The sequence below is a fragment of the Ambystoma mexicanum genome, chromosome 13, assembly GCF_040938575.1.
Source record: "Ambystoma mexicanum isolate Mex_15411 chromosome 13, UKY_AmexF1_1, whole genome shotgun sequence".
NCBI lineage: Eukaryota > Metazoa > Chordata > Amphibia > Caudata > Ambystomatidae > Ambystoma > Ambystoma mexicanum.
In genome coordinates, this window is record NC_090938.1 from 53,013,036 (window position 1) to 53,040,129 (window position 27,094).

At 52.1% G+C, this 27,094-nt stretch overlaps 1 protein-coding gene across 4 annotated transcripts in view; it reads left to right on the top strand.

Moving 5' to 3' along the window:
• Positions 1-27,094, top strand: part of DYRK3 (dual specificity tyrosine phosphorylation regulated kinase 3) — a 78,286-nt gene that overhangs the window by 26,324 nt on the left and 24,868 nt on the right. For 3 of the 4 annotated variants that reach the window (XM_069633186.1, XM_069633187.1, XM_069633189.1), the window contains exon 2: positions 7,211-7,326. In XM_069633186.1, the coding sequence (XP_069489287.1) occupies positions 7,211-7,326 (116 nt within the window). Of the gene's footprint in view, positions 1-6,361; positions 6,415-7,210; positions 7,327-27,094 lie in introns of those variants that run through there. The other variant, XM_069633188.1, reaches the window with a different exon arrangement.

Sequence of the window (27,094 nt, forward strand, 5' to 3'; positions counted from 1 at the left end):
TGCTGGCGTGGATTCCTCTTCCATAGGTATTGCTGGGGTGGATCCTCTTCCATAGGTATTGCTGGCGTGGATCCTCTTCCATTGGTGGATCCTCTTCCATTGGTATTGCTGGCGTGGATCCTCTTCCATTGGTGGATCCTCTTCCATTGGTATTGCTGAGGTGGATCCTCTTCCATTGGTGGATCGTCTTCCATTGGTATTGCTGGCGTGGATCCTCTTCCATTGGTGGATCCTCTTCCATTGGTATTGCTGGGGTGGATCCTCTTGCATTGGTATTGCTGGCGCGGATTCCTCTTCCATAGGTATTGCTGGGGTGGATCCTCTTCCATAGGTATTGCTGGCGTGGATCCTTTTCCATTGGTATTTCTGGGGTGGATCCTCTTCCATAGGTGGATCCTCTTCCATTGGTATTTCTGGTGTGGATTCCGCTTCCATTGGTATTGCTGGGGTGGATCCTCTTCCATAGGTATTGCTGGCGTGGATCCTTTTCCATTGGTATTTCTGGGGTGGATCCTCTTCCATTGGTATTGCTGGCGTGGATTCCTCTTCCATTGGTATTGCTGGGGTGGATTCCTCTTCCATTGGTATTGCTGGGGTGGATTCCTCTTCCATTGGTATTGCTGGGGTGGATCCTCTTCCATTGGTATTGCTGGGGTGGATCCTCTTCCATTGGTATTGCTGGGGTGGATTCCTCTTCCATTGGTATTGCTGGGGTGGATTCCTCTTCCATTGGTATTGCTGGCGTGGATCCTCTTCCATAGGTATTGCTGGCGTGGATCCTCTTCCATAGGTATTGCTGGCGTGGATCCTCTTCCATTGGTATTGCTGGCGTGGATTCCTCTTCCATTGGTATTGCTGGCGTGGATTCCTCTTCCATTGGTATTGCTGGGGTGGATTCCTCTTCCATTGGTATTGCTGGCGTGGATTCCTCTTCCATTGGTATTGCTGGCGTGGATTCCTCTTCCATTGGTATTGCTGGCGTGGATTCCTCTTCCATTGGTATTGCTGGCGTGGATTCCTCTTCCATTGGTATTGCTGGCGTGGATTCCTCTTCCATTGGTATTGCTGGCGTGGATTCCTCTTCCATTGGTATTTCTGGGGTGGATCCTCTTGCATTGGTATTGCTGGGGTGGATCCTCTTGCATTGGTCTTGCTGGGGTGGATCCTCTTCCATAGGTATTGCTGGCGTGGATCCTCTTCCATAGGTATTGCTGGCGTGGATTCCTCTTCCATTGGTATTGCTGGCGTGGATCCTCTTCCATTGGTATTGCTGGCGTGGATTCCTCTTCCATTGGTATTGCTGGCGTGGATTCCTCTTCCATTGGTATTGCTGGCGTGGATTCCTCTTCCATTGGTATTGCTGGGGTGGATTCCTCTTCCATTGGTATTGCTGGCGTGGATTCCTCTTCCATTGGTATTGCTGGCGTGGATTCCTCTTCCATTGGTATTGCTGGCGTGGATTCCTCTTGCATTGGTATTGCTGGGGTGGATCCTCTTGCATTGGTCTTGCTGGGGTGGATCCTCTTGCATTGGTATTGCTGGGGTGGATCCTCTTGCATTGGTATTGCTGGGGTGGATCCTCTTGCATTGGTCTTGCTGGGGTGGATCCTCTTGCATTGGTATTTCTGGGGTGGATCCTCTTGCATTGGTATTGCTGGGGTGGATCCTCTTCCATAGGTATTGCTGGCGTGGATCCTTTTCCATTGGTGGATCCTCTTCCATTGGTATTGTTGGCGTGGATCCTCTTCCATTGGTGGATCCTCTTCCATTGGTATTGTTGGCGTGGATCCTCTTCCATTGGTGGATCCTCTTCCATTGGTATTGCTGGGGTGGATCCTCTTCTATTGGTATTGCTGAGGTGGATCCTCTTTGGTATTGCTGGCGTGGATCCTCTTCCATTGGTATTGCTGGCGTGGATCCTCTTCCATTGGTATTGCTGCGCGGATCCTCTTCCATTGGTGGATCCTCTTCCATTGGTATTGTTGGCGTGGATCCTCTTCCATTGGTGGATCCTCTTCCATTGGTATTGTTGGCGTGGATCCTCTTCCATTGGTGGATCCTCTTCCATTGGTATTGCTGAGGTGGATCCTCTTCCATTGGTGGATCGTCTTCCATTGGTATTGCTGGGGTGGATCCTCTTCCATTGGTGGATCCTCTTCCATTGGCATTGCTGGGGTGGATACTCTTCCATTGGTGGATCCTCTTCCATTGGTATTGCTGGCGTGGATCCTCTTCCATTGGTGGATCCTCTTCCATTGGTATTGCTGGGGTGGATCCTCTTCCATTGGTATTGCTGCCGTGGATCCTCTTCCATTGGTATTGCTGGTGTGGATCCTCTTCCATTGGTGGATCCTCAACAATTGGTTTTGCTGGGGTGGTCCCTCTTCTATTGGTATTGCTGAGGTGGATCCTCTTCCATTGGTATTGCTCGGGTGGATCCTCTTCTATTGGTATTGCTGGGATGGATCCTCTTCCATTGGTATTGCTGGCGTTGATCCTCTTCCATTGGTGGATCCTCTTCAATTGGTTTTGCTGGGGTGGTCCCTCTTCTATTGGTATTGCTGAGGTGGATCCTCTTCCATTGGTGGATCCTGTTCCATTGGTATTGCTGGGGTGGATCCTCTTCCATTGGTATTGCTGGCATGGATCCTCTTCCATTGGTATTGCTGGCGTGGATCCTCTTCCATTGGTGGATCCTGTTCCATTGGTATTGCTGGCGTGGATCCTCTTCCATTGGTATTGTTGGCGTGGATCCTCTTCCATTGGTATGGCTGGCGCTGATTCCTCTTCCATTGGTATTGCTGGCGTGGATTCCTCATCCATTGGTATTGCTGGCGTGGATTCCTCTTCCATTGGTATTGCTGGCGTGGATCCTCTTCCATTGGTATTGCTGGCGTGGATTCCTCTTCCATTGGTATTGCTGGCGTGGATTCCTCTTCCATTGGTATTGCTGGGGTGGATTCCTCTTCCATTGGTATTGCTGGGGTGGATTCCTCTTCCATTGGTATTGCTGGCGTGGATTCCTCTTCCATTGGTATTGCTGGCGTGGATTCCTCTTCCATTGGTATTGCTGGGGTGGATCCTCTTGCATTGGTATTGCTGGGGTGGATCCTCTTGCATTGGTCTTGCTGGGGTGGATCCTCTTGCATTGGTATTGCTGGGGTGGATCCTCTTGCATTGGTATTGCTGGGGTGGATCCTCTTGCATTGGTATTTCTGGGGTGGATCCTCTTGCATTGGTATTGCTGGGGTGGATCCTCTTGCATTGGTATTGCTGGGGTGGATCCTCTTGCATTGGTATTGCTGGGGTGGATCCTCTTGCATTGGTATTGCTGGGGTGGATCCTCTTGCATTGGTATTTCTGGGGTGGATCCTCTTGCATTGGTATTGCTGGGGTGGATCCTCTTGCATTGGTATTGCTGGGGTGGATCCTCTTGCATTGGTATTGCTGGGGTGGATCCTCTTGCATTGGTATTGCTGGGGTGGATCCTCTTGCATTGGTATTGCTGGGGTGGATCCTCTTGCATTGGTCTTGCTGGGGTGGATCCTCTTGCATTGGTATTGCTGGGGTGGATCCTCTTGCATTGGTATTGCTGGGGTGGATCCTCTTGCATTGGTATTGCTGGGGTGGATCCTCTTCCATAGGTATTGCTGGCGTGGATCCTCTTCCATAGGTATTGCTGGCGTGGATCCTCTTCCATTGGTATTGCTGGCGTGGATTCCTCTTCCATTGGTATTGCTGGCGTGGATCCTCTTCCATTGGTATTGCTGGGGTGGATTCCTCTTCCATTGGTATTGCTGGCGTGGATTCCTCTTCCATTGGTATTGCTGGCGTGGATTCCTCTTCCATTGGTATTGCTGGGGTGGATCCTCTTCCATTGGTATTGCTGGGGTGGATCCTCTTGCATTGGTATTGCTGGGGTGGATCCTCTTCCATTGGTATTGCTGGCGTGGATCCTCTTCCATTGGTATGGCTGGCGCGGATCCTCTTCCATTGGTATGGCTGGCGCGGATCCTCTTGCATTGGTATTGCTGGGGTGGATCCTCTTGCATTGGTATTGCTGGGGTGGATCCTCTTGCATTGGTATTGCTGGGGTGGATCCTCTTGCATTGGTATTGCTGGGGTGGATCCTCTTGCATTGGTATTGCTGGGGTGGATCCTCTTGCATTGGTATTGCTGGGGTGGATCCTCTTGCATTGGTATTGCTGGGGTGGATCCTCTTGCATTGGTATTGCTGGGGTGGATCCTCTTGCATTGGTATTGCTGGGGTGGATCCTCTTGCATTGGTATTGCTGGGGTGGATCCTCTTGCATTGGTATTGCTGGGGTGGATCCTCTTGCATTGGTATTGCTGGGGTGGATCCTCTTGCATTGGTATTGCTGGGGTGGATCCTCTTGCATTGGTATTGCTGGGGTGGATCCTCTTGCATTGGTATTGCTGGGGTGGATCCTCTTGCATTGGTATTGCTGGGGTGGATCCTCTTGCATTGGTATTGCTGGGGTGGATCCTCTTGCATTGGTATTGCTGGGGTGGATCCTTGCTGGAGTTGCTGGGGTGGATCCTTGCTGGAGTTGCTGGGGTGGATCCTTGCTGGAGTTGCTGGGGTGGATCCTTGCTGGAGTTGCTGGGGTGGATCCTTGCTGGAGTTGCTGGCGTGGATCCTTGCTGGAGTTGCTGGCGTGGATCCTTGCTGGAGTTGCTGGGGTGGATCCTTGCTGGAGTTGCTGGGGTGGATCCTTGCTGGAGTTGCTGGGGTGGATCCTTGCTGGAGTTGCTGGGGTGGATCCTTGCTGGAGTTGCTGGGGTGGATCCTTGCTGGAGTTGCTGCTATGTAGTAGTAAGAACACAATGAGCGCTGCAAGTTACCTGGAAAATCAAGTTTCTAGGTGCCATACAATAAATAATAAAAATTGTATAGTCCACACAGGGGTCCAAACGGGTTCGTTGATCGGGAGCGAAAGGCAGCTCCTGGGTATCGGGCAGGAGTTGGGGGAACCCGGGGCTCGTAAATACTGAACAGCAAGTGCATATTTTGCGAGAGATCCAAACTCCTTTTGTCCATTTAACGATTGTCTGATATACTTTGAATGTCTCTTGTGTGCCCTTTATTCTTGTATGCACACACCCACACAGTGCAAGAGATCCAGGCTCCCCTCGGCCATAACCAGGAGCTAAATAGCTCAGGGGGTCCGTGTGCACGCGTGCACGCCTACTTTCTCATATTTAACGATGCAGTGCTTGTAAACCCCCTCCTTAACCGAAGCGCTTTGGCTGGCAGAGGTCTTTCACACCTCCTCGGTGAGACAAAGGTCCTGCGCCAGACGTCCCCCGCCTTCATCCTTCCTTGCTCCGCCCCTCCTCTTCTCATTTCGCAGCCCCCACTAATGATATCATCGTGCACTTGTCGCATACTCGCCCTTCGGCGCTCCTCTGACTGCAACCTGTCCTCTTCCTGTTTCTGCGTGTGGTGTGGTGTGGTGTGGTGTTTTCCTGAACTTATTGTGCCATCCTTTGAACTCCTAACTGATCTGCGTGATTGAGACTCGTTGCAGTTGGCACCAGCAATAGATACCTGCATATATTTGCGGAGCGCACTGCTCCCAGTCGACTCCCGGCTTTGCCGAGTGAGCGTCGCATGGCGGCATAGGCGGGTCTGTTCAAACTGTTCCATTCAACACACCCCACACATGGGAGTGAGTCCGCCTGCTCCAGCTGCGCCTCGTTCATGCTGCTCAATAATGATTTATTTTGCCCCCCCACCCCCCACGTGATTTAGCAGCCGGCAAAAATGAGCTAAAGCCATTGGAGTGCTAAACGCGAATAAGCGGCTTTCCCCTTGCTCGCCTGTTTCCAAATATTCATAATTCAGACATTTCTCTCCAACCGCCCCCCCCCAACCCCCCACCTCATTCAAGTTCGTTTATGCAAGTGTCTTCTTTGAGCTGTCTCCAACGACCACTATGCCAAAGAAATCCTTTTCTGCTATTCAAAAAACAGGGGGTTACATGTGTCGGCCACCCCTCTTACAGGAACAGCTGGGTGGCATTATCACGCCAGCTTTCCTGTTTCCAGGCACCTCCTTTTTGGCTAGCGCTGCGCTGGGAAGTCGTAAAAAGTCTCCTCTAGTTCGCTAAACTGATGGCCAGAATGCTGGGAACCGGCGTGTGTTGGGCAAGCATTGCAGTTGTTATGTAAGCCTCTCGGGTTGCATTGGGCTGTAAGGGGAGTAGAGAAAGTCTGTGTTTTTGACTGGAAGTCATTAAACAGTCCTCTAGACTGGCCGGGAAACCCGCCATGGCTGCCTTTAAAGTCGCTGGCGATGCCCTGCGCCTCAAGCCACTTGCACCCAGCGCCGAGAGATCCCACTTGCCTCTTCACTTAATTGCTCTCTTTCCCGAATGGCACCGGCCCCCGGTGAGTCCATTGGCCCCCGCCCCCCCCCCCCATGAGTCCATTGGCCCCCGCCCCCCCCCCCCCCGGTGAGTCCGTTGGCCCGGTCCTTTTGGGAAAGTTATCTGAGGACTCCACGTCTATGGGTGCCTTATTTCCAATTTATAATATATATATTTTTGCAAGCTGTGGCAATAGCACTAGTCAAATTGTGTAGCTGGAGAAGGGCCACACCTCAGCTTAATAAATGTGGTTGAGTATTTGGAAATATGGGGACCTTTTGATGAATTGCATAATTAAGGCTAGGTTAATAATGTAGCAGTGGGATTAATTGGGGTGTGTATGTGGTTAGAAGGACGTGAACTAGTAGGAAGATATATGAATTGCGTGTTGTATTGTCTATTTATGTTGTGTGTGTGTGTGTCTAGTTCGTTAGTGTTCTTTATATACATAGTAATTCTGTTATTGGTTCGTTTTAGTTGATGATTTTGTAACATGCTTCCATGATACTGTTAAAGTTTGGTTAAAGTTTGTTTATTATTGTTGAATAGGAAATGTAACAGACTGATAAAGTTTAGCCCATATCTGTCGCTTCATAACTAAACTAAGTTTGTAATTTTGAAATGACAGAGTTTAATAAAAAAAAAACAAAAAACAAAAAAATGTGGTTCTTCAACGAAAAGCACGGACTGAAGTCTGCTCCCGCGGTGACATGGATGCTCCTGGGAACCGATCCCTTGGCGCTTCCTGTGTGTGCTTTGTTTTTGGCGCTATGCTAAGCTGTCCCTCACCAAGCCTTTTTTCTATACGCCCTTTGCAGTGCGCTACGGAGATGGCCTCTACGATTCCTACATGCGCCTAGACCAGACGGGCATCCAAGATGCACCACGCGAGGAGCCGTGCCCTTCGGCGCTGCCTGTCATCGGGAGAGTTCTGGTAAGTAGCTCATGGCCACCGCCTGTGACGTCAAGCCTCAGAGTTATGGCATGGGGGTGCAGAAGTCTGGGTTCTTTCAGGCTCCGCCTCCTTGTTTGCTGCTATATACTTGCCTGTTGGGGGCAATAAACCTTGTTTCAGGCGCCACAGATCTATTGGAAAAGGCTAGGGGGTTAAGGCCAATTTCCAGCAGTCATTTGGGGGACCAAAGAACTCCTTTAACTAAACAAATGCGTTATGGGATTTGAGTGTATCCCTCGTGAATATTCATGAGGAAAAATGTGCATACATTTAGAATCGTGCAAATGTTCTCTTGGATATCAATGAAAACCCGGAATGGCTCCGGCCCTCGAGGCCTGGAGTTGGGCAGTCCTGCTTCAGAATTGGGAAATATACGTCTGGATGACTTGTAGTTGCCCAACTGAAGACCTACTTGTTGGAGGCCAATAGACGGCTTGTTTACGGAAGGTTCCTGAGCCTCAGCCAGGGGTGGCAAAGGCCCCGATGTGGGCAACTCATGGGTAGGCAGCTCTCCATGGTGCTTCGCCCCCGCCTCTCACTGGGCACTAGACAGCCTGGCATCTGGCCACAGTGACCCTGTCATCTCTGGCTGAACTGTCTGATGAATTATGAAGTGTCCGTGCAAATGTTGCTCGGGAGACGGTCCTTGCCCTGACACCTGAGCCCGCCGCCGGCACCACCTCACGCTCCGAGGAGCCTCTTCCCGGATCAGCCCTGCTGCCTTAAATGGGCAGTTTCGAAGTGTAGCGCTAAAGCGTTGTTCTTTTTAATATTTTAAAAAACGTAACATTTTAAAAGCTTGAGTGAGAATTAAGGGGGAACATCTTTTCAATGCATAACGCCAAAACATGACAGAACCCCCCCCCCCTCCCCCCGCCCTGTGTTTGGCTGATTGCAGGCTGTTCATCTAGTTATTCCAGCACTTTACAGGGATGTGCTCATTATTCATTGTGTCTCTGTTCGGATTTTTTGAGTTTCTGGAAAGTAGTCACCACACCAGTATTTAAGTGCATTATTTAACATATATATTAGTGGGGGTTCAAAAGTGGAAAATGTTTTATAGTTGCAGGGATTCTCGGCAATATCATTTCGATGTTTTTCTGTGCTCATTACAGTAGCTCAACCGATTTAGAAAGCAGTCCGAACCCTGTCTGTTTTTAATTCACTCTAGTTCAGTGGTCTGCAACCTGTGGCTCTCGATATGGTTTGAACTACAACTCCCATGATCCCTCAACACTGACTAAGGTAGTTGTGACTTGGGGTAGTTGTAGTCCAAAAATCTGCAGAGCTGAAGGGTGCGGTACGAACAAACGGATTCTTGTGCAGTGTCGAGTCCCCATAATTTCCACAGGGTTTATAGTCCAAAAGCAACTGAACTATTTTCCAAGATGATCACTTTTTTTTGGCTCTGAAATAGATGTGTACCAATTGCCGTGGATACAATGATGGATTGGGCACTCTCATTTAAGTGATGTTAGCTGTGCACGTTAATTTCACTCTGAAAGACTAGCCAGTAGCGTGGCAGCTGGCAGTGGGCGCCAATCACTAAACCCCCTGGACTCCATCTCCTGGTGGGTGCATGATCGAGACATATATTGGATTCACTGAAGGAGTGCAAGAGTGGTCTCTCCGAGTGGACCGTTTGTCTGCCTCTCCCCCTTCTGTGAATCGAAGTTGATGGCTCTAGAGATGGGACATGTTCATGTCCCCAGAGCTACTCGCAGCTCTGCGTCCACATGACTCGACGTCCTCATCTTCTTTGCATTTTCTATTCATGCAACGCTAGCTCCTCGCTCGGTCTATTCATGCAACGCTACCTCTAGCTCCTCGCTTGTCCTATTCATGCAACGCTACCTCTAGCTCCTCGCTTGTCCTATTCAGGCAACGCTACCTCTAGCTCCTCGCTTGTCCTATTCATGCAACACTAGCTCCTTGCTTGGCCTATTCATGTAACGCTACCTCCAGCTCCTCGCTTGTCCTATTCATGCAACGCTAGCTCCTCGCTCGGCCTATTCATGCAACGCTACCTCTAGCTCCTCGCTTGTCCTATTCATGCAACGCTAGCTCCTCGCTCGGCCTATTCATGCAACGCTACCTCTAGCTCCTCGCTCGTCCTACTCATGCAACGCTGGCGCTAGCTCCTCGCTCGGCCTATTCATGAAACGCTACCTCTAGCTCCTCGCTTGTCCTATTCATGCAACGCTAGCTCCTAGCTCGGCCTATTCATGCAACGCTACCTCTAGCTCCTCGCTCGGCCTATTCATGCAACGCTGGCGCTAGCTCCTCGCTCGGCCTATTCATGCAACGCTGGCGCTAGCTCCTCGCTCGGCCTATTCATGCAACGCTACCTCTAGCTCCTCGCTTGTCCTATTCATGAAACGCTACCTCTAGCTCCTTGCTTGTCCTATTCATGAAACGCTATCTCCTCGCTCGGCCTGTTCATGCAACACTAGCGCTAGCTCCTCACTCGGCCTATTCATGAAACGCTAGCGCTAGCTCCTCACTCGACCTATTCATGAAACGCTAGCGCTAGCTCCTCGCTCGGCCTATTCATGAAATGCTACCTAGCTCCTCGCTCGGCCTATTCATCTAGCGCTAGCTCCTCGCTTGGCCTATTCATCCAGCGCTAGCTTCTCGCTCGGCCTATTCATCCAGCGCTAGCTCCTCGCTCGGCCTATTCATGCAATGCTCCCCGAATAGGCTGAAACACGTGTCTGGGGTTTCTGTTGGTGCTCTTGTTCAGAGGAGAATTGCCAGGCATTTCGTTGCTGGACTGCCCCAGGGCAGGACAAACTCTGGGGACATGTCTTCTCTGTGAAAGGGACAGTGAGCTAAAGACTTGGTTGAGATCCTCCCACAGGCCATCCACCCAAGAACGGGTCAATGGGCCATGTTTGTGCCAATTGAGGGACTCCCATAGTCTTCCAGTTCCCCCCCCGTTTTGATTTTTTATTCAGTTTTAGATAGCACTGGGCAAAGATTTATATGGCAAGCAATGCTATGGGTGGACAAAAATGTATTCTTGGTGGGCAAACGACAAACCGGGCATATTAGGGCAGGGTGCACTTTAAAAGGGCAGGATACATCTTGCGGCATAGGAGTTAAAGACCCATTACTGTGGGTCCATGGGACGCAAGGCTGTGCCATCATGATAGTTAGGGTTGGTTTTAGCTTTTATTATTTTGATAAAGCGCTTAATACCGAGTTCAGTTTCTAAGCACAGATCAGGCATTCAAACCTCTGTTGCTCTGGGTGGTCTTCTTGATTCCAAGACCAGCATGTTACCCCTGTGTTATCCTCAGTTCACTTGTGCCAGGCAGCTCTGCTGTTCTCTGTAGAGTACTTCCCCCAGCCCGCTCCTTCACTAGCCAACTGCTTCACAAGCTCTCTCTGCGGAATACTTCTCCCTGCCCGCTCCTTCACTAGCCAACTGCTTCACAAGCTCTCTCTGCGGAATACTTCTCCCTGCCCGTTCCTTCCCTAGCTAACTGCTTCACCAGCTCACTCTGCGGAATACTTCTCCCGGCCTGCTCCTTCCCTAGCCAACTGCTTTACCAGCTCTCTATGCGACTTCTCCCCGCCCACTCCTTCCCTAGCCAACTGCTTCACCAGCTCTCTCTGCAGATTTCTTCTCCTGGCCCGCTCCTTCCCTAGCCAACTGCTTCACCAGCTCTCTCTGCAGATTTCTTCTCCTGGCCCGCTCCTTCCCTAGCCAACTGCTTCACCAGCTCTCTCTGCAGATTTCTTCTCCTGGCCCGCTCCTTCCCTAGCCAACTGCTTCACCAGCTCTCTCTGCAGATTTCTTCTCCTGGCCCGCTCCTTCCCTAGCCAACTGCTTCACCAGCTCTCTCTGCAGAGTTCTTCTCCTGGCCTGCTCCTTCCCTAGCCAACTGCTTCACCAGCTCTCTCTGCAGATTTCTTCTCCTGGCCCGCTCCTTCCCTAGCCAACTGCTTCACCAGCTCTCTCTGCAGATTTCTTCTCCTGGCCCGCTCCTTCCCTAGCCAACTGCTTCACCAGCTCTCTCTGCAGATTTCTTCTCCTGGCCCGCTCCTTCCCTAGCCAACTGCTTCACCAGCTCTCTCTGCAGAGTTCTTCTCCTGGCCTGCTCCTTCCCTAGCCAACTGCTTCACCAGCTCTCTCTGCAGAGTTCTTCTCCTGGCTCGCTCCTTCCCTAGCCTCGCCTCCCATCCCCATTGACCTCTAATCAGCCCCTTTAGGTATTTTTGCTAGGTGCCTTGCCGCTCCCCAATCCTTTACAGATGCCAGCCCCCCAGCACAAACGCAATTGCTGCTGCCACTTGTGAAGCACTAGAATGTTCTAGACTTGGGAAGCATTAGCGTGTCGCTAACGTAATGCACCGTTGATTAAGATGGAAAGATGTTTGACTCTGCTGAGTGTACATTGCTGTGTTTCGCCAGGTGATGTAACTCTTGCAAAGCGCTCTGACGCCCTCTGGGACCTGTTTCGCGCTACATAAATGTGCTGTCTTTGGAGTGCCTCATTCTGCACAGTGCCCGCTCTCGCATGTGGAATTCTGGTGGCTATTCTGCGTTACCTGGCTGAATGTGGTGTAAATACTGCTAGCTTCTTTTGCCTATTAACCTTTTCAAAATGATCTTCGTGCAAGCGAACACATGGACACTGCTGTCAAGGGCCAGACACAGTGATTCAGCGAACTAGAGAGCGGTGTTGCCTTCTGGCCTGAAAGATGAAGGCCCTCGAGTGGACGTAGGCTGGGTTATTAGAACCCTAACAAGAATAATAATAATAATGGGTAGGGTTATAACCCTAAGAAGAATAATAATAGTAATAGGTAGGGTTATAACCCCAAGACTAATAATAACCCTAAGAATAATAATGGGTAAGGTTATGACCCTAAGAATAATAATAATGGGTAGGGTTCTAACCCTAAGAATAATAGGTAGGGTTGGCCAACCTCTGCACGAAGGAGCTTCTGCTTCCTGTGGGTACTCTGGGTTACACACATGCATGGTCTCTTGCCAGCCTTCCCTCTTGCCCGCCCTTTTCTCCTCCTGGCTGTCCCCCTTCCTCTCATCCCTTTGCCCCCCTCTTCTCTTTCTCTGCATCCGTGACCACCTTCTTTGGCCCTCTTCAATCTTTTCTCAGCCACTTGTGAGCTACGTGTAGTTATGATAGGAGTTTTTGTCCTGTGCCAGTCACCATCAGAGCTGTCTAACAGCGTAGAGGCTTGTCTGGACAAGGGCGTGATGTCCCTTCCGTGCTAGGGTGGTCTTCGGCTCTGTAGGTTCTCTACTGGGAATAGAGCCTCGAGGCTTCTCCGCGAGCCACTGAGCCCAGCCAGCAAACCTTTAGGGGGATCTCTGGGGCGTTGTGGACACTGGCCCCTCTTAAGCGCTTCTTGGGCTGCTCTGGGATTAATCTACGCACACTCTTGGAACCACCTCCCTCCGATGCCAGTGTTTTAACTACTCTAGGTGCTTGTTTGGAAATGGTGAAGTAGTCCCCCCCCTCCCTCCGCCCTACCAGATGCCCCGTTTTTCCAAGTACCATCTCTCCATATGACGCCTAGGAGAGCTACTATTTTATCTTCTATTCCTTCCTTCCCCAGCCTTAGAAAATTGGGAGTGCCTAGAAGTGAGTTATCCAAGCACTGACATTGCATTTCGCCTCAACTTCATGGAGGGGCGAGCCTGCAGCAGGTGTTCGGCGGAGTCTGACCTCGGTATGGACCGATGCAGTGCTCTCATGTTGTCCAGATGCCGCACTGTACTCACCTGCTGCACTTCTAAAAGAATAGCTTGCCCATGTCCAGATAGCATCCATTCCACGGAACAGGGCACTTCCAGGGCTTTGAACCTCTAAAAGAGCCAAAGTCTGAATCCGAGCGGCTTTATTTTTGACGCCGGCATGATCAGTCTGGGTGATAGATCGGGGATCCATCCTACTGGTAGCCAGATCCCCTTTCCGATGGCCAAGCCATGGCCAAGCCTCATGTTTGGGAAGCAAAGACAGCGCTTTTAGAAAGTATAAGGACTGGTTTCGCGAATTTCTCGATTTTGCAGCAAAGAGACACGTGCAGGTGAATATTTGGAATAGCTGGTGCAGCAGAGCTGGTGGGGTGAGTGAGATTCCTCTGGTCAGGTACCTCATTGGAAGGCTATGCCTTGCCATGCCTGGAATAGCTTGGTGCAGCAGGGATGAGTGAGATTCCTCAGGTCAGGTGCCTCGCTGGAAGGCTATGCCTTGCCATGCCTGGAATACCTTGGTGCAGCAGGACTGGCAGGATGAGTGAGATTCCTCAGGTCAGGTAGCTCGCTGGAAGGCTATGCCTTGCCATGCCTGGAATAGCTTGGTGCATCAGGGATGAGTGAGATTCCTCAGGTCAGGTGCCTCGCTGGAAGGCTATGCCTTGCCATGCCTGGAATACCTTGGTGCAGCAGGACTGGCAGGATGAGTGAGATTCCTCAGGTGAGATCCCCCGCTGGAAGGCTATGCCTGCCATGCCTGGAATAGCTTGGTGCAGCAGGGATGAGTGAGATTCCTCAGGTCAGGTGCCTCGCTGGAAGGCTATGCCTTGCCATGCCTGGAATACCTTGGTGCAGCAGGGCTGACGGGTCAGTGAGATTCCTCAGGTCAGATCCCCCGCTGGAAGGCTATGCCTTGCCATGCCTGGAATAGCTGGTGCAGCAGGGCTGGCGGAATGAGTGAGATTCATCAGGTCAGGTACCTCGCTGGGAGGTTGTGCCTTGCCATGCCTGTAATAGTTGGTGCAGCAGGGCTGGCGGAATGAGTGAGATTCATCAGGTCCGGTACCTCACTGGAACACTATGCCTTGCCATGCCTGGAATAGCTTGGTGCAGCAGGGCTGGCGGAATGAGTGAGATTCCTCAGGTCCGGTACCTCACTGGGAGACTATGCCTTGCCATGCCTGGAATAGCTGGTGCAGCAGAGCTGGTGGGGTGAGTGAGATTCCTCGGGTCGGGTACCTCACAGGGAGGTTGTGCCTTGCCATACCTGGAATAGCCGGTGCAGCAGGGCTGGCGGGGTGAGTGAGATTCCTCAGGTCGGGTACCTCGCTGGAAGGCATGCCAGGAATAGCTGGTGCAGCAGGGCTGGCAGGGTGAGTGAGATTCCTTAGGTCAGCTACCTCGCTGGGAGGTTGTGCCTTGCCATACCTGGAATAGCCGGTGCAACAAGGCTGGCGGAATGGGTGAGATTCGTCAGGTCAGGTACCTCGCTGGAAGGCTGCCTTGCCATGCCTGGAATAGCTTGGTACAGCAGGACTGGCAGAATGAGTGAGATTCCTCGGTTCAGGCACCTCGCTGGAAGGCTATGCCTTGCCATGCCTGGAATAGCTTGGTGCAGCAGTACTGGCGGGATGAGTGAGATTCCTCAGTCCATGCACCTCGCTGGTAGGCTAGGCTTGCCATGCCTGGAATAGCTTGGTGCAGCAGTACTGGCGGGGTGAGTGAGATTCCTCAGGTCGGGTACCTCGCTGGAAGGCATGCCAGGAATAGGTGGTGCAGCAGGGCTGGCGGGTTGAGTGAGATTCCTCAGGTCAGCTACCTCGCTGGTAGGTTATGCCTTGCCATGCCTGGTATAGCTTGGTGCAGCAGGGCTGGTGGGATGAGTGAAATTCCTCAGGTCGGGTACCTTGCTGGGAGGCTATGCCTTGCCATGCCTGGAATAGCTTAGTGCAGCAGGACTGGCGGGATGAGTGAGGTTCCTCAGGTCAGTACCTCGCTGGAAGGGTTGCCAGACATTTGGTCGAAAAAAATTGGTCGACCAGACAAATGGTCGAACCAATTTGGTCGAAAACCAAATGGTCGAATTTTTTTTTAAATTATTTTAACCCTTTTTTTTTGGGGGGGGGGGGGGGTCCCCCAACCCCTTTTTTTCTCTAAACACCCCTTTTTTAACTAAACGAAAACCCGAAAAATAAATATATAAATAAAAAAAAAAATTCGACGATTTGGTTTTCGACCAAATTGCAGTCGACCAGTTTTTTTTCGACGAGTTGACTGGACACCGCTGGAAGGCATGCCAGGAATAGCTGGTGCAGCAGGGCTGGCGGGGAGAGCGAGATTCCTCAGGTCAGGTACCTCGCTGGAAGGCATGCCTGGAATAGCTTGGTGCAGCAGGGATTAGTGAGATTCCTCAGGTCAGGTACCTCACTGGAAGGCCATGCCTGGAATAGCTTGGTACAGCAGGGCTGGGGGGATGAGTGAGATTCCCCAGGTCAGGTACCTCACTGGAAGGCTATGCCTTGCCATGCCTGGAATAGCTTGGTGCAGCAGGGCTGGCGGGATGAGTGAGATTCCCCAGGTCACGTACCTCACTGGGAGGCTATGCCTTGCCATGCCTGGAATAGTCAAAACCCTCTGCATTGTACACAAGGCCTTCTGGGCCTTCTGGGGTCGAAATACCTTCAACTCTCTTCCTAAATACCTTCCTTCTCAAGTTCTTTGCTCATCTGCCTCCAACTCCCTCGGGGTCAGTCGCTTCTCCAAGCAACGAGTTGGTGGCAGATCACTCTCTTTGGCAGGAGCCTCTCTCTGGAACAGCCTTCCTGCCTCCCTGAAACTCGAGGAGAACCACCTCCGGTTCTGAAAACACCTCAAAACCTTCCTCTTTGCTTCTGCTTTCTCGCCTCCCCTCCCTTGCTGAACTCCTGACTGAAATTGCACTGGTTACCTGGCCACCCTTCTGATCTCTGCCCCAGGCCTTGTCAACTGCCCACCTGCACTGCCTCCCTGGCAACCTCTGCACTTGGGGACTGTTTTCTGTATCCCTTCAGTCCCCTTTCCAGCACTTTGTCCACACTTCCTTGCACTTGCCTGTTTTTTATTTCTTATTTATTGCACTTCCCATGTACTGCACTTTCCCCTCTCCCTTCCGCCCGTGCACTCTTCCTTCCCCCCTTCCCATGCACTTGCGCGATCTGAATGACACCTGCCCTAGTAGGATCGTTGTCTGTCCTCCCTTTGTTCCCCCCCCTGCCTCGTTGCGCCTTGAAACACTTGTGTATAGGCACGTTATAAATGCCATATCATATCATACATATAATATCATAGCTTGGTGCAGCAGGGCTGACGGGATGAGTGAGGGTTTTGGCTATTCCAGGCATGGCAAGGCATAGCCTCCCAGTGAGGTACCTGACCTGGGGAATCTCACTCATCCCGTCAGTGGTGCGTACTGGCATTGGTTTTGTCCTGACATGACCTGTACCTGGCTGGCCTCTGCCCCAATTAGGACTTTGCTTCCCCGGGTCTGAGCTCAGTCCACCCGAGCGGATCAGTTGGCCCTGCTGTTACTCCCTTTTAGGATCACGCCCTTCTCATGTTCAGGCATTGCCCTTGTTACTCGAGCACTCGGTGCCGAGCACCCCTGCGGTACATAACAGCTGGGTCCCTCGGTGCCGAGCACCCCTGCGGTACAGAACTGCTGGGTCACTCGGTACTCGAGCACTCCTGCGGTACAGAACAGCTGGGTCACTCGGTACTCGGGCACTCCTGCGGTACAGAACAGCTGGGTCACTCGGTACTCGAGCACTCCTGTGGTACAGAACAGCTGGGTCACTCGGTACTCGAGCACTCCTGCGGTACAGAACAGCTGGGTCACTCGGTACTCGAGCACTCCTGCGGTACTGAACAGCTGGGTCACTCGGTGCCGAGCACCCCTGCGGTACAGAACAACTGGGTCACTCGGTACTCGAGCACTCATGCGGTACAGAACAGCTGGGTCACTCGGTACTCGAGCACTCATGCGGTACAGAACAGCTGGGTCACTCGGTACTCGAGCACTCATGCGGTACAGAACAGCTTGGTCCCTCGTTGCCGAGCACCCCTGCGGTACAGAACAGCTGGGTCCCTCGGTGCCGAGCACCCCTGCGGTACAGAACAGCTGGGTCCCTCGGTACTCGAGCACTCCTGCGGTACAGAACAGCTGGGTCCCTCGGTACTCGAGCACTCCTGCGGTACAGAACAGCTGGGTCACTCGGTACTCGAGCACTCATGCGGTACAGAACAGCTGGGTCACTCGGTACTCGAGCACTCCTGCGGTACAGAACAGCTGGGTCCCTCGGTGCCGAGCACTCCTGCGGTACAGAACAGCTGGGTCACTCGGTACTCGAGCACTCCTGCGGTACAGAACAGCTGGGTCACTCGGTACTCCAGCACTCCTGCGGTACAGAACAGCTGGGTCACTCGGTACTCGAGCACTCCTGCGGTACAGAACAGCTGGGTCACTAGGTGCCGAGCACCCCTGCGGTACAGAACAGCTGGGTCACTCGGTACTCGAGCACTCCTGCGGTACAGAACAGCTGGGTCCCTCGGTGCCGAGCACCCCTGCGGTACAGAACAGCTAGGCCACTCGGTACTCGAGCACTCCTGCGATACAGAACAGCTGGGTCACTCTGTGCTGAGCACCCCTGCGGTACAGAACAGCTGGGTCACTCTGTGCTGAGCACCCCTGCGGTACAGAACAGCTGGGTCACTCGGTGCCGAGCACCCCTGCGGTACCGAACAGCTGGGTCCCTCGGTGCCGAGCACCCCTGCGGTACCGAACAGCTGGGTCCCTCGGTGCCGAGCACCCCTGCGGTAACGAACAGCTGGGTCACTCGGTGCCGAGCACCCCTGCGGTACCGAACAGCTGGGTCACTAGGTGCCTTCAGAGACCTCGCACTCACCGGTCTAAGCATTAAAGATATCACTTTCTGTCTCGGGAGGATAGCTCAGGGGCTTCGCGCTCGCCTTGGATGCAAGATGAATCGGAGCAACACAGGTCCGCGCTTAGAAACCTCTGTGTAGTAACCACGTTGTAAATATCTATATCATTTCACTATGTCCTGGCCTATGTGTTGTGTGACGTGGGACCTGTTTGGCCTGTAAAATGTTATTTTGATAGCGTCAGGAAAAAATGATCACAGTTTGAGGCTCTGTGGAAATCCATGGGATTGGAGGGTAGCTCGGGGGCAAAGCATTTGTCTTGGGGGCAACACAGGTTTGAATCCCAGTCCTGGTTTAGAGACTGGACCCCGGTATTGCTCGCGTTCTAAAATATTCATTATTTTAATGAATAGTCTGACCAGCAAGGGGTAAGGCTGACTTGCACCGCAATTGACGCACCCAGAGCACGGCGCTGGCACCCCTAGAGCAGGACTTGTGGGGCATGTTGGCACCCACTATCACTTTCTACACCCAAATTCCAAATCGGCTTTGGCAAAGCTAACCACTTTGTTTTTTGTGCAGGCATGGAGATGGACATTTGATGGGCAGTGCCGTAATGGTACTACCTTGCCATAAGATGGTAGCAGCTGAAAAGGGGCGGGCGTACCTGGAAATAAAATGTTGGTACCTGGCAAATGCCCACCAATAACCGATGTACACACCAAGTGTTTGGCTTTGTCAAAGGTCGTTTTTCACTGGACTTCCTTGTAAGCAATATATTTGAGGGCACATATGGCTGAAGGCACATATGGTAAAGGCATTTTTATTACGACAGGAGGTAATTTACAGCGGTAATTACGCCATTAACTATGAGATGCTTAGAACTAACACTTTTAGGCCTGCAAGGAGGGGCGGGTAGTGGGTGGGACAGTCCATGGGGGGGGAATTAGCATGATAAATAACGAAACCATCACAAGCTGTGTGTGCGCGCGCGCCTCTTGACCTCCCATCTACCTCCTAACTCTACGCCCGTGCAATAGTCTTGGCTTTTAGGTGGTGCTTCCGCTTTGATAAACCTAAAACGTGTGCGGGCGGTGCAGGCCCACGTGGGGCTTCACCAAGCAGGGCCAGCTTTTGCTGCTTGTTTAGTGTGGTGCCAGGTGAGGCCGCCCCGCTGAAGCCACGGCTCGCCCACACGAGCCAATTCAGCGTTTTTCCAGGCTCTGTGTTTTGGAAGATGGGGGGTGGCGGCGTCTGAACTGGAAATGTTGGGAGAAGCAGCCTCGGAAACTCAAGTGCGCCCCATGGGCGACGCGCACACGTGTGCTTGTGGGCGCCCGCCAGAAGTTACACTGCAGACAATGGAGGAAACCAGGTGACGCAGAGGAGAGGAAGTGGCCAGTGGCTCTTCCGGGTCAAAGGCTAAGGGAGACTCACTCTTTGCATGGAAATACGAACACGCAAAAGGAAGCTGCGTTTCCCCTCCCATCTTCCTGTCGATTCTCTCTCTCGCTTCTTTATACATTCCACTTTTCCTTACTTCCCTTTTGGCTTTTTTTTTAAGCGTTCGCTTTTGAACTTCTTTCTGCCTTGGAATTCCAAAATGGCTGCTGCCCTGTGGTGTGACCCACACTCGCCTGTAGAGGGCGCCCTCCCCAGCACCCTGATTATTCTGTTGGATTATGATGGGTGCTGTGCCGCTGGATGTGCAATGATCTGAAGAACCAAAGCATGCCAGGCTAAGATTAAGTAATGATTGCCTCTACGATAAAGTGACCCTTTATTTATTTATAGTGCACACCTAACCCGGGGGTAGCAGGGCGCAAAGGCATCAAGAGGTTTGCGAAGCTTGTTACATACATAAGATGAAGTCCAGCTGAGGTTACATTGCTGGGTCATCAGAAAGACATGGGTTTTACAATAAGATCTATATGCAAGATGAAGGTTGTAACATGAAGTATAGCTACACAGGTCAATAGACCACCTGAGTGATCAGATTTACAGCTATAGTAGTGTGGCGCAACAGGCCTTCTATATCATGTTCCTTGAGCCACTGAATGGTCTTGGATCAGAATTGGCGGTAAGGGAGGTCCTCCCTGCAAGGAGGTGGAAGGGAGTTCCAAGATTGCGCTGCTTTTACGGGGAAACTATTCCCTCCAGCCATAGTACGTTTAAATCTGGGCACCAGGAGGTGATTGGAATTAATCATTCTAGTGGGTCGGGAGAGAGGTGGCCTAGTGAATTTAGTTATAAGATATTGAGGGCCTTTGTAATGCCTGGCGCTACACTCCACTCATATGCACTGTTCATGCCACTACTCCCACCCTTATTCATTGTTTATGCCACTAGCCCACCCTTATTCACTATTTATGCCCTTATTCATTGTTTATGCCACTAGCCCACCCATCGTTAATGCCACTACTCCCACCCATATACACTGTTCATGCCACTACTCCCGCCCTTATTCATTGTTTATGCCACTACCCCACCCTTATTCACTATTTATGCCCTTATTCATTGTTTATGCCACTAGCCCACCCATCGTTAATGCCACTACTCCCACCCATATACACTGTTCATGCCACTACTCCCACCCTTATTCATTGTTTATGCCACTAGCCCACCCTTATTCACTATTTATGCCCTTATTCATTGTTTATGCCACTAGCCCACCCATCGTTAATGCCACTACTCCCACCCATATACACTGTTCATGCCACTACCCCACCCTTATTCACTGTTTATGCCCTTATTCATTGTTTATGCCACTAGCCCACCCATCGTTAATGCCACTACTCCCACCCATATACACTGTTCATGGCACTACTCCCGCCCTTATTCATTGTTTATGCCACTACCCCACCCTTATTCACTGTTTATGCCCTTATTCATTGCTTATGCCACTAGCCCACCCATATACACTGTTTATGCCACTACCCCACCCTTACAGTTTATGCCACTACCCACCCTTCTTCACTGTTTATGCCCTTATTCATTGTTCATGCCACTACTCCCACCCAAATACACTGTTCGTGCCACTTCTCCCACCCGTATTCACTGGTTATGCCCCTACCCACCCTTACACACAGTTTATGCCCCTACCCACCCTTCTTCACGGCAGTGGCCTCAGTACCTGACGCGCCAGGGGTGGAAACGACATACGCCCTTGTACGCTAGACAGGGCCTGCACCAGCCTCGTGTGGTTCACGCAGGACCACATGCTGAGTGGTTTGTGGGGACAGCTTCCCGACCTATCCCAAGAAAACAGTTCCTGGAAGGTACTGGTTGCCCGGTTGCAGCGCAGGCCGCGCATTTGGACTGCACCCCTTGCCCCTCCTGTCAGGACCTGTCATTTAAGCTGGACCCGCACCATCTGTTTGCCGGTGGTGGCCCTGCTTGGGAGCCTGTTGTCGTTGGCTCAGGTTTCTGTTTTGTTTTTGTGTGGTTCTTCCAATTTCGTACTGGTATTGATGGGAAATCGTCGCGGGACAAAGAATCTGCAGGCCCTGTCCAATTTTATCATACACTGATCCACATGTTTCTTCAAAGGCAGGGTCTCTACCCAAATGTTTTATTCCTTTCAAATATTAGGTGCACTACTTTTATTCCAAGCACAGGGGTTAGTAAGTTTTAAATCGCCATCGATTGAGTGATATAGGCCAGATAACCCCCAATTGCTGCTCTGATTTAGTTACCAGTAATATTAGTTATGCCTAATCCTACTCTTTCTCGTCATCGTACTTACTGTCGAAATGCAGGCGCCCTTCACTGCGTTAGTACTGGGACGAGGATGAGCGAACATGGAGGTAATGCTACATCCAGTTTCTCTGCTTCCAAGCTCAAGTCATACAGCACAAGCCTACAAGTAGAAGGGGGCTGCTGGGCACACATGTTTCACCGCCATGGTTTCCCGCTGTGGCTGCCATTAGTGTATGGTTTCCTAGTGTTCACCCTCCTTTTCAGTGATTCTCACTCCCGCCTGGGCGTTAGTGCTATATATATGTGGTTCCTGGATGAGGTCTGGGGAACGGAAAAGTCTGTCCCTGGACATTAGCCCCCTTCAAGCAGGTGGGAAGGGCTTATGAAAGGACTATTGTGAGGCGTGAAGTGCAAGACTCGGTCTGATTCACTACCAATAAGACGACAGCACTGGAGAGCATCCTACTCCCATTTTTCCCAGGGTTTGGCAATGGCAGGCATCCCACTCTCCCATCTCCCAGGACAGGACACTGGAGGGCATCCCACTCTCCCAAATCCCCGGACAGGACACTGGAAGGCATCCTACTCCCTTGTTTCCCAGGGTTTGGCAATGGCAGGCACTGGAGGGCATCTCACTCTCCCGTCTCCCAGGACAGGACACTGGAGGGCATCCCACTCTCCCGTTTCCCAGGGTTTGGCAATGACAGGCATCCCACTCTCCCATCTCCCAGGACACTGGAAGGCATCCCACTCTCCCGTCTCCCAGGACAGGACACTGGAGGGCATCCCACTCTCCCGCCTCCCAGGACAGGACACTGGAGGGCATCCCACTCTCCCGTCTCCCAGGACAGGACACTGGAGGGCATCCCACTCTCCCGTCTCCCAGGACCGGACACTGAAGGGCATCCCACTCTCCCAGGACCGGACACTGGAGGGCATCCCACTCTCCCGTCTCCCAGGACCGGACACTGGAGGGCCTCCCACTCTCCTGTCTCCCAGGACAGGACACTGGAGGACATCTCACTCTCCCGTCTCCCAGGGTTTGGCAATGGTAGGCATCCTACTCCCTTGTTTCCCAGGGTTTGGCAATGGCAGGCATCCCACTCTCCCATCTCCCAGGACAGGACACTGGAAGGCATCCCACTCTCCCGTCTCCCCGGGCAGGACACTGGAAGGCATCCTACTCTCCCGTCTCCCCGGGCAGGACACTGGAAGGCATCCCACTCTCCCGTCTCCCAGGACAGGACACTGGAGGGCATCCCACTCTCCCGTCTCCCAGGTCGGGACACTGGAGGGCATCCCACTCTCCCGTCTCCCAGGACAGGACACTGGAGGGCATCCCACTCTCCCGTCTCCCAGGACAGGACACTGGAGGGCATCCTACTCCCTTGTTTCCGAGGGTTTGGAACAGGACACTGGAAGGAATCCCACTCTCCCGTCTCCCAGGACAGGACACTGGAAGGCATCCTACTCTCCCGTCTCCCAGGACAGGACACTGGAGGGGCATCTTACTCCCCGGTTTCCCAGGGGTTGGCAATGGCAGGTATCCTGCTCGCCCATCTCCCAAAACAGGACACTGGGGGCATCCTACTCTCCCATTGCACAGAAGATGGCACTGGAAGCCACCCTGCTCTCCCCTCACTCATGAGAGACCACTAGAAAGCATCTTATTCTACCATTGCCTAGGAAATGGCACAGGAAGCCACCCTGCTCTCCCATCACTCATGGGAGACCACTAGAAAGCATCTTATTCTACCATTGCCTAGGAAATGGCACTGGAAGCCACCCTGCTCTCCCATCACTCATGAGAGACCACTAGAAAGCATCTTATTCTACCATTGCCTAGGAAATGGCACGGGAAGGCATCCTGCTCTCCCATTGCCAAGAAGGGCTCACTAGACGGCGGACTTTACCATTGTCCCAAGAGTGCATTCAGAGGCATCCTGCTGTCTCTCATTGTCCCAGGAGATGGCACTGGAAAGGATCCTAGTGTCCCTTTGCCCGGGCTAGGGCACTACAAGGCATTCTACTTTCATCGCCCAAGAGAAGCCATCTTACTATCCGATTGCCCAAGCGAGAGATCACTGAAAGGCAACCTGCTTACTCATTGCCCAGGAGAGAACACTGGAAACCATCCTGCTCTCCCTTTCCTACTCCCCCATTGTCCAGGACTGAGCACCGGAAGGCATCCTACTTCTGCATCACTCCGAAGAGAGAGAACACTTCAAGCAGCCCCACTCTCCCATTGCCTAGGAGAGAACATGTAATCCATCCTACTCTTCCATTGCAGTGTAGAAACCTAGAAGCCTTCCTGTTCTCCTATAGCCCAGACGAGAGTACTGGAAGGCTTCCTGGTCTGCCATTGCCCAGGTGAGTGCAAAGGAAGGCTCCCTGGTCTCCCATTGCCCAGGAGGGAGCTGTGAGGAGCTGGGAATGAGGCACTGTCACAGAGGGCTCCTGTTTTGGCTATAAACCTGTATTGGAACACAGTGGTTGGACAATGCCTTTCGAGTCCCTACTCTGAGTTAATTACCTAACTAAAACAAAACTAGGGGTCTGTCCGTTGCCGTATCCTGTGTCCATAGTGCTATACTGACCATCGCATTCTAACAAAAATAACTCCAAGGTGAAAAGGGTAATGTCTTTGGCCTTGAAAATGTACAAATGTTCAAAAGGAAAGGCGTAACTCCATCAGAAAAGTTCCCAATGGATAAGGTTCATAGTTTACGTGAATTGTTCTCTTCCTCTTTGAGTCCTCTTCACTGTGCTTTACACTTTTATAGACATTGGTTTCTTTGAGTTTGTCTTGTTCAACAAAACATCTGGTATTGAAAACAGCTTGCCTGCTGGTTTTAATCTTGTTATGATACCTGGTGTACTCTCCTATCAAGATTATTCTCCTCTTTGTAGGATTTCAATACAGACTTTGACTATTCCTGATTTATCCTCATCAGGACTTCTTCATATGATGTACTTCTCCCACTGTTCACCTTGACCATGCCTGGTGTACTCTCCTGCCAGGACTTTCTCATAGGAACACACTTGTAACTTGCATCTGCCTGGTATACTCTCCTGCCAAGGTTTTTGTCATATGAACACACTTGTAATTGTTACAGCTTCACACAATTCACAAGGTACAGGTTTTTCCATATCTCCACTTGACCTCTCTCTGGCTTTGCTTACACCAGACTACTACTGTGCATCCCAGACCCTTTTTGTTCTTCCCTAAAATTGTACTGTGGGTCCCAGACCCCAGTCCCACTGTCTAGGGCTTTAGTTACACAGCCTTACAGTGCTTCTTTGTCCCAACCTTTTCCCTGGGCTCACCGGCTTTCTGTTTATGGCTTCTCTGCGTTTTCTGTGAGTGTCTGTGCTCTGGATGGCATCCCAGCCTCATCCACCTTCACGAAGCATGATTTGCTTCCTTAGGTTTTAAATTCTGCTCATATATCCACGAGCCGCTCCAAAGCACGCTGCTCAGCGAGCTGTCCTCCCGCAACTTGTAGCTGTCTGGACTCCTGCGCTGCAGCCAGTATCTGGCTCTGCTGTGAGCTGGAGAACTCCCCCTGATTTCAGCTGCACTTCCCCAGTGAGGCAGCCTCCAGTTTCCCCCTGGTACACTGCTGGTGCCCAGGGTTTCACCCCTTTTGGGGGGCCTAAGCAAGTTTCCCCGGTTCCCCCAGCAATCCCTGTTCTCCACCAGCTGTTGGCCTGCAAGGTTTCCCCCTTCACTTCTCTGGAACAGCAGTCCAGAGCCCCTTCTTCTACAACAAACGATTACTGCAGCCAAATCATGCAGTGAAGGTCTCTCTCTCACACTTCCTGCCGCCCCTCACTTCCTGCCGCCCCTCACCTAGGAGGGAGCACTGGAATGCCTCCTGCTCTCCCCTCGCCCTGCCTCCTCTCGCCCAGGAGGGAGCACTGGAAGGCCTCCTGCTCTCCCCTCGCCTAGGAGTAAGCACTGGAAGGCCTCCTGCTCTCCCCTGCCCAGGAGGGAGCACTGGAAGGTCTCATGCTCTCCCCTCGCCCAGGGGGGAGCGCTGGAAGGCCTCCTGCTCTCCCCTCGCTCAGGAGGGAGCACCGGAAGGCCTCCTGCCGCTCCTCTCGCCCAGGAGGAAGCACCGGAAGGCCTCCTGCCGCTCCTCTCGCCCAGGAGGAAGCACCGGAAGGCCTCCTGCTCTCCCCTCGCCCTGGAGGGAGCGATGGAGGGCCTCCTGCTCTCCCCTCGCCCAGGAGGAAGCACCGGAAGGCCTCCTGCTCTCCCCTCGCCCAGGGAGGCCCCCTGCTCTCCCCTCGCCCTGGAGGGAGCGCTGGAAGGCCTCCGCACTGGAAGAGGAATTCATCTTGCCCATCCAGGAGATGAGGGTGCAAGATCTTTTTGTCCGCGGGTTTAATAGTGGGAGCCATCTTGCTCTTCATAGCGACCGCCCAGTTGCCCATTGCTTGGAGAATCTGCCAGAGCCTGCACCCCTGCTGTGGTCATCCGCTGGCCTCGTCGGATACACATTGTTCTCGTGTTATTTAAGATTTGTTTTTGGACAGAAGCGAGCATTTTTTGCGGGCTTGTAGTGCTGGACGCGGGCCATCTTCCTGAAGAGACAGCCCTCGGCAGACCGCGCAGTGTGGGAACAAAGTGTTCCCGACTGTGTGCTGTAGCCACGGCAGCGTGACGCCGCCTCCTGGTCCCAATAGCGCCTAGCCCTGGCTCTCTGAAGTCGCAGCACTCGCAAGGCAGGTTGGTAGCTAGGCGGTTAAAGCGCCTCAAAATGCACCCGCTCTGTTCGTGAGATCGCGCCACTGTACGTCCACCCATACATGCCCAGTGCATTCAGGGGCTGCAAGTGCTGTTTTCCCCTTTGCATGCTGGGGCTTGTAGTCCTGGATTTGGATAATGATGTGTGGGGGCGGGGGGGTGCAGGGTTACAAGTCCCAGAACCGGACCACCATCTCCTAAGCTTAAATTCACCATGCCACTTTAGGCTTCACAGTATGTAGTGATGAGCTAGTGAGGCCTCGGACTCGACAGCTAGCTGGTTATTGACCCACTGAGCTGTCTTACTCAGAGACCTCTTTATGGGAGGGCAAAAGGGGCACGTGCCCCGGGCCCCCACTTTGGAGGGGGGGGGCACAAGGCTACCTGATCTTTTGAAGTCCGTTTCCATTGTTGACCAAACATAAATGGCACACGTTGGAATATATGATGGCATGCTGTTGGAGCTAAACCTATTGCCTGTCTTTTGTTGACAAGACCATTCTGTTCTGATTAATTCATCCTCTAATGCTTTGTGTTCACTGTAGTGTGCATAGTTTGTGCATTCACTATAGCAGACCACCTGTAGCATTCTCGCCTTTCTGTGGGGACCCTCTTAATCATGTGCAACATCCAAAGTTGAAGTG